At 39.9% G+C, this 7,597-nt stretch overlaps 2 protein-coding genes across 3 annotated transcripts in view; one reads left to right on the forward strand and one right to left on the reverse strand.

Annotated features, from left to right (window-relative positions):
• The first annotated feature begins 958 nt into the window (after positions 1 to 958).
• Positions 959 to 5,389, forward strand: LOC139914229 (uncharacterized). The gene is made up of 5 exons (XM_071902494.2): positions 959 to 1,048; positions 1,826 to 1,973; positions 2,247 to 2,285; positions 2,837 to 2,983; positions 3,686 to 5,389. The coding sequence occupies exons 1-5, from the start codon at positions 1,022 to 1,024 to the stop codon at positions 3,874 to 3,876; spliced, it is 552 nt and encodes a 183-aa protein (XP_071758595.2). The 5' UTR covers positions 959 to 1,021; the 3' UTR covers positions 3,877 to 5,389.
• Positions 5,390 to 5,572: 183 nt separating this feature from the next.
• LOC139914157 (protein spire homolog 1-like) overlaps positions 5,573 to 7,597 on the reverse strand; it is a 39,005-nt gene continuing 36,980 nt past the window's right edge. For both annotated transcript variants that reach the window (XM_071902384.2, XM_071902383.2), the window contains one exon: positions 5,573 to 7,597. This exon is cut by the window's right edge and continues 222 nt beyond it. In XM_071902384.2, the coding sequence (XP_071758485.2) occupies positions 7,564 to 7,597 (34 nt within the window). In that variant the 3' untranslated portion in view covers positions 5,573 to 7,563.

The following is a 7,597-nucleotide window of genomic DNA, read 5'->3' on the forward strand; positions in this document are numbered from 1 at the left end:
GCTGCCAATAACCTTCAGTTTGTCTGGGCCTGTATTATTACAAAAGATGCAAATATGCAGCAAATTTTGGCTAATAAATTAATCAATCACATGCCTGATGCATATTTTATCCTCTTTATTCTGATGTTGCGACACAAAGTAGCTCTGTGTGCTACTTGATTTCTAAAATTAGCCACCAGAAATCTGCTTTTGTTACAGGGTCCATTTTGTAATTAGGCTGTAAATCCAACCAAAAACACCTGAATGGCTTAGAAGTCCTATTTTACCACTTCCAGCCTCGGAGTTAGGAGTTTACGAGTCGCAGTTGAAGGCAGCACCAGCCATACAACTAAAGTAAGCGCTAATAAGTACAAAAGAAAATAATTTGTTCAAAGTGCAATACATTTTGTTTGTTGCAGTTAACCAACACGTTTGTGTCCTGTAGTGCAGGATCAACTGCTGCGTAGCCTATTGTTTTGTATTTGTATTTGGACACTGACAATAAATATGTTGTGAGGCCTGTTGAGAATTGTTAGGAGGCTTTTGTGCATTTTTTTTATTTAGTGTGTTAGGCATGTATGCCCACACACAAAGCAAACATGTAATGTAATATAATACCTACCTCGTTGCCAAAGCAGCCCTACACTGCCTGTTTACTACTGTGGCATCAGCTCAACCACAAGGAAATTCACCGCCCGGCCAGACCGATCAAACCGTCCTCCGGCTGGTCTGGGAACAGCTTTCACTTTGACACACTAGTGTTTAACTGGAGTGGGTTGAAACGCTGAGCTGATCCCAGATCTACCGGTCGTCGTACTGAGGGGAAACCTGACCAAGGACCTCCGATGGAAATCCCACATCTGAAGTGCGCATGCGTCCTCTCTCCGAAGGGGCTTTTCGGGGTTTTCTGAGACATTTCTAAGTTGTGTATAACAGCCGGTGCTTCTTTTTCTGAAGATTAATAGTCAATGTCACAGCGAGGATGCAGCTGCTCTGACGTTCTGTTACTCTCTGTCCTTTTAAAATCAACTATTTTACAAAAATGAAAAACACAACGCCGTTCAATCAGGTGAGAAATATAAATATCTTTCCTAATTAATTAATAATTAGTCATAAATGAATGCGAACGCTTTTTCCGTAATATCGAAGTCAAGATCTAAGAATTGAACGACACGTTTAAAACTAGGAAGTAGTCTAATGGAAAACGACAGTGTCTTCCTGTACTGTAGCCTTAACATTAAGTCAGCAGAAGATCAGCTACACTTCTAAAACTGCACAGGTGCTGGGCTAATAAAATATATGGAAAACAGCACTCCCACCCACGTAAAAATGGTTTCCTGTGTATCACTATGTGGACATCTCTATAATGTATAATCTAATCTGTAATATTTCTATAATTTTGCTGTGTTATTTGTCTAGTATCCTTCTAAAATGTATTACAGGATACATAGCCTATGGCTCTTTTTTGTAAGGTGGACGGCAGGGGGAAAGTCTTTCACATTGACAAATCAGTGGCAGCTTGTGTGGTGAAGAAAGTGTGTGTGACCCAGAAAAACACCAGGGCCATTTCACTGAGCATCACGTAGTCTAGGTGTTTCTGTGGCGTGTAAATGGGTTTTTGAGCTTGAGTGACTTCATGCAGTAGTTGTTGTACAATCCCCTTCAACCACAACCTGCCACACTGCCCAGGTTTGCTGTGGCACTTTACTATGTGCAGTGAAAGCACGCTCAAATAAAGGTTTAGGAGACAGGATGGTAATTGAATTTGATCATTGTTTGAGATAGCGCCTTTTCTACACCCTGAAGCTTTTTACAAATAAGACTTGTCTGTGCTTCTTCCCCCCAGGTGATCGTCTGTAAGAGCTCCGACAGGCAGAAGATCTTCCAGCTGTGGCAGATGGTGCTGAGGAAGGGAAGAAGAGCCTGCCAGTTCTTCTGCAGCTCTCTGGAGATGTGTGGCCCCCTACTCTATCAAAGGTTCACATGCTGTCCAGGTAAACACCAATCAATCAATCAATCAATCAATCAATCAATCAATTAACTGATCTTCAGAACAATTTGTGTATGTTTTAAGAGTTTTGCAATATTAATTATTTGATTCCCACTCATCTATATCTTACTTTTCCCTCTGTACTTTGCTGTTGTGTGATGCTCCAGTGTTCGGCTCAGATTGTACCTTTAGACTCGGCTCTTATAGACTCTGGCTTATAGATTGTCATCATACAAAAACACAATAACCTCACCTCCCTCACTCTCTGTCTTTAAAGCTCAAACTGATCAACTGCGGGAGGATAAAGTGGCACAAGGTGAGTCCCACTGGTGTGCCAGGTTTCTGTTTTTGTTCTGTGAAGTTCAGGGTCTGCAGTCAATCCTCAAATCTTCTAAGAAAAGGGGGATGTTCTAGTGTTTTTTTATATATATATTCCCCCCCAGACACACACACATACTGTATATCCCTCTACACATACATTTCATCAAAGACATCAGGGTGCAGGGTTGCACCCAGAGCAGGTTGCGTTTAAGACTTATAGGTGGATCAGACGTGTCGAATAAAATTGACTTGACTTGAAAATCTTCAACAACAAGTCTATCCACCAAGTATTCAGTGTGAAAGCACTGTGTTAACAAAATAGAAATCATATATTAAAGTTACACACCTTGTTTGTGGCTTGTATCTAGGCTTAAATACACTCTGCCTTACATCTAAAACTATGTGATGACGAGGGGTTTTGGGTGTATTCAGGAACTACTAGGAACTACGTGACAGTGACGCAATTCCTCCATTGCACCGCTCTGGAACTAACAACTTCCCATTCTCATATTCTCTTCCCTTTTCCGTTCTCCCCCTCGTAAACAGCGGGACTCCGGCCTCCAGCAGCAACCACTTTAATTATTAACATCAGCAACTCCACCCTGATCGACTGCATCATTGGGAATGACAGCTACCCATCTGCAGTGGTAGAAAACCAGCCTCTAATGCAGGGATCGGAGCTCCAAATGCATGGTGGGTAACGGCACACGACAGATACTGTCTAACCAATTTTTCTGTGTAATTATACTCATTTGTCACAATGGCCTTGAAGGAGACTATGATTTATGGTATCTCTCTTTCATAAATAGGCCTAACGTGTAGAAATGTGAAACATTAAAGTAAATTAAAGTCAAAAACATTGTATATGCTTTTATTGTAGGTGTTATGCATATTATGTCCACCTGTCTGATCTGTGGACCGAGAATACACTGCAACAATATAATTTTTCTTAAAACAAATTAATGAATCTACCAGTAGGGTGGGATAATTTCACCTGTTACCAGTGCAAACTAACTTGTTTCAAGAATTTCCTTGAATCAAACAACATTATTGTGATATAAGATATTGCCACTTGTTTCAAGAAAAATATCCAAAAGGGTGAAAGAGCATTCGAAAAAAGTGAAACTGTCTCACCCATTTGGCAGATTTTTTCACTTGTTTTAAGGAAAACAAGAGAGTTAAAGACTTAACATTGGACTAAGACTTGTTAAGATAGATATTTTTTGCAGTGTAGCCTTCACAGGCATTGCAGAACAAAGGTTAAGCTGCAAAAAAGCTCTCAACAAGGGTCAGTTCTGCATTTTACTCAGAAACTGTCAAGGTAAAAACATACTGCAGCTCTCAAAGCCAACTCAACTCTACTTTGGATGACACGTTTATTTTAATGACTTACAGAGCGGATGAGGTGCAACTGCAGCTGTGGACAGCAGGGGGCAGCCCAGACCGCCGCCGCTCCTCCTCCTCCATCAGAAGAGCATCAGAGCATCCACATCCACGGCTCTCACCTCAACTGTGTCATCATCGGCGATAACAACTCCATGCAGGTGGAGCAGACTCACTGCGCTGAAACAGAGCCACAGGTGTAAGGCTTCGCCCGCGCTGAGCCAAACTGAACCGATCTGCACTACACATCCTAGCAAGCAATGCATCTTTGTCCTTTGAAAAAACCCAAAAAACAAAGATGACCATCGCTCCAAGATGGTTTCAGCCACTATTTGATGCTGAATCAACTTTTCCCTGCGAATCTGGAAATATGAAAAAAGGGTAATTTTATTGATGTTTGGTTTATTTTCTCCCCAGCAATACAAACAATTTTAGGGATCTCACCTGTAGTAAATTGTGTATGTAATGGTCCTCAAACTTCTATGCATCAGAGAGTCAATTCCTATACATGAATTAGTTGGATGTTGAAGTGCAGAGGGCAGAGTGGATTTGCAGATAGGTCTACATCCCTAAGCATTATTTTTACATTTGGAAAGACATATATGCTGTTTATGTCCTATTTTGGTCTTGAATAAGACTCGATTAGCTCTGGTCTCGGTCTTCACCTGGTCTTGACCCCCTTTGGACCTGGTCTTGGAATTGACTTGGACTCCACTAAAATGGTCTTTATACACATCAGATTCAGCCCTGAAGTGTGCACATATTGATCTATAAATATGACTGTGGTTGATTACAGTTGACCAGGTGCCACAGGAATTTCAGCATTCACAACTTCAGATCCCAAAACTTTACAGAAAAATTTTAGTTGTAAAAGTTTATTTTACAAAAGTTGTCATCAATCAAGGGTTTTCTTATTTTGCAATAGAGTGTTTTCCACTCCTCCTTCAGATGTGTGGACATCAATTTGGGAGCTGGAGCTGGGAAGGGAATTATAAATAACATTGATGTGAATTTTTACTAACACATATTTATACGTTTTATTTTTATGTATTTATTTTATTTGATAGGGACAATGCAAATTAACACAGTGCCTGGTTACAAACTGGTTACAAACAAGTTGATGCAACTGATGTTCTGCATACAGAGATTATAGCTATTGCTAGTTTCTAACTCCTGTCCCTAGTTAGGCTTTTCTTTAAAGAAAAAAGGAAGAAAATATGTGTAGTGTAATCAAGCTTTCAGTAATCAGTGTACATGGCCTGCTATTCTGTGTTGGGAAAGATAATATGAACTGCTGTAGGAATAATATAGTTCAATATTTTTCAGGTACATGTTATTGCCACAGTGCAAACAGGAATAACATACAAGCTTATACAGTATTTAAACAGTATTTATATATTCAGGGTCTGTGATTGAAATCCTTATCATGTGACAATAAAGATATTGGGTCATGTGAAATCGTATGGCCTATGGTCATTAACAGTAGGCTACTTGGTAGTGTTTATTTCTGGAAGTCATTTTGATTTCTTGTAAATATCTGCTGATTGTTCATTTGTATGAAATGACTCTTGACCTTGATATTCAGGTCATGCTGTACATTACTATGGAATAAGAGGACTTTGAAAAAAGACCTTACTTTTATGACTGTTAATATGCTATGCCGTGTTGCCATTGCACCGTATATTTTTCTTGTTGAGGATTTTGTTGAGGTCATTTTGTTTTAGATTTTGTTGAGCGATTTGTTAGTGCATCTGTATGAAATGACTAAAAACATGTTTGTTCTACATTTTCAAATAAAAGACAAAGAAGACAAATGAATTATTGATGCACATTTGTCAGGTATTGCATTACATTTTATTGTTTTAGTCATCATTTGTTGTACTCTCTGCAGGGAGATACAGCTTGAAGGTAATACAGATTGAAGGTACAAGCTACACCGTAGTACATGCATGATGCTGTCACATCGCAAGGTTTCTTTAATGTACTTCCCACTCCTGCCCTTCACTGTGTGAAGTCCACTGCCAACCTGAAGCACTGTACCGGGACAGTTCCCCCCTCAGAGACACAGATCTACAGTAGTCTCACTGTCAAGATATCGTCAAGGCAACACAAACCTGATCTACAAACAAACGGTAATAAACAAAGTATTTACAGTTACAGTAGATGACTATGTTCAATATGAGTGTGATCATAAAAGGCAGTTTTTTAAGGCAGAAATATCTGGGAGGAAAACAAGGAGTGTGATTAACAAGAAAATAGACATCCTGGCCCCAAAACATGTGTTTCCTATAATGTGTACCATATCGTTTTGTTAAGTTACCTGTCAATGAGACTTTGAATGACAACTGGAAATCATAAAGGCGTTATTTTGAGGCGTATGTGTTGAACAGCAGGGTAGTATGTTAGCATTCTTTGCTGCCTGTACAGTGAACAGGGTTTCAGAAACTATACATCTGTACAATAACGCATGAAAAGGAGGCATTGTAATGGGACTCATCACTACTTTATGGAACACAAACACAAGGCAGGAAATCAATGTAATGACAACTTAAGTCAATCCGAGATATTTATCTGCCACGATATCAAGTAATCGCTTCAAATCAAAATAAAAAAATAAGCATATACTGTATATTTCTCAACTTAAAACTAGATACAAATTTGCAAAAATATGCAGATATTTTATAGCGATGATAATCTTATATATGGGGCCGGACATAATTATGATAAAAGAGAAAGGGGTTCCTCATGTCTAGTTGGCTGCCATCTCTATAGCTTTTCCATTAGCCTCCAGTCAGATTTCAGCTACTGAAGACAATTTTGCACAAAATTGAAAACACGTAAATAATAGTTGCAAATGAACTCAGTATGATTGCATGGCTTTCTAAAGAGAACTGATATTGAAGCTGTGATTCGGCAATGTGCTTTAAACTGTAGGGAGGTGGGTCCAATTTGTAACGTCATTCTCATTCTATTGCAAGGGGGTGAAAAAAAATAGATTTCTTTGGGTCACATATAGATGAGAAAGGAGTGATGATTTGGCACTAACTCTGCATACAAACAAACAGATACTGTTTTCTCGATGTGATGCAATCCCTCCCTGCGGAGAAGAAAAACAGATGTGGGGAGAGACAGACGCAGAAAAACAGAAGTGTGCTTAGTGAGGGGAAACCTGCGGGGGAACATCGTGGAGCAGAATCAGCAAAATGACACATCCAAAGTAAGAGCAGAGGGCGACGTGTCATCGAACCATCGTGTACTGTACACACGCAGACGTAAGATACAAAATTAAAACCCATAAAAAAAAACATGTACAGTTTCAGTGTTCCGTATCTTCTTCAAGTCGTCTCGTAATTCTTTGTTGCTTTTTGTCCGCTCATGTGTCGCTTTCAGGTTGTAACACGGCCTCTCTCCATGCCTTGTGTCTTCCAGACTGCCAAATGCATGTCAGTCCTTCCTCTATCTTTGTGCTTATTGATTTTTCTGTGGGTAAAAATGATTTGGGGAGGACCACGGCGTTGTGCGGGAAGCCATTTCCACTGCCCCGTTCTTCACAACAACCATTTCGGTCTCTTTAGTGAAACGTCTGCGGCCGGAAACAAAGGGATCATCTATGTTACAGAGGAAAATGCAGTAAAAAAAAAAAAAAACAAGATCGGCTGATCTATGCCTTTGTCTGGAGGAGCTGCACAAATATGATCAGGACACAGCAACAAGAACCACATTGTCCATCAGCCATTCTGACAGCTTTATCTGACTGAACTAAACATGTACAGTAAGATCATATCCAGTGTTGAGTCTTTAGAATTGTGCCATTGGAGCTGGAAGCAGCTGGAGGGAGAGAGAGAGAGAGAGAGAGAGAGAGAAGAAAAGAAAGGAAGAAAGAAGGAGGTTCAGATCTCGTTGATTGTTCGTTCGGAGGGCCGG

This window comes from Centroberyx gerrardi, chromosome 12 (genome assembly GCF_048128805.1).
Source record: "Centroberyx gerrardi isolate f3 chromosome 12, fCenGer3.hap1.cur.20231027, whole genome shotgun sequence".
NCBI classification, from domain to species: domain Eukaryota; kingdom Metazoa; phylum Chordata; class Actinopteri; order Beryciformes; family Berycidae; genus Centroberyx; species Centroberyx gerrardi.

Excerpts from the sequence above, each read along its gene's own strand:
- LOC139914229 (XM_071902494.2), top strand. The coding sequence starts at position 1,022 with ATGAAAAACACAACGCCGTTCAATCAG. Across the intron at positions 1,974-2,246 it reads AAGGTTCACATGCTGTCCAG|CTCAAACTGATCAACTGCGG; the intron begins GTAAACACCAAT and ends CTGTCTTTAAAG. Across the intron at positions 2,984-3,685 it reads ATCGGAGCTCCAAATGCATG|AGCGGATGAGGTGCAACTGC; the intron begins GTGGGTAACGGC and ends AATGACTTACAG.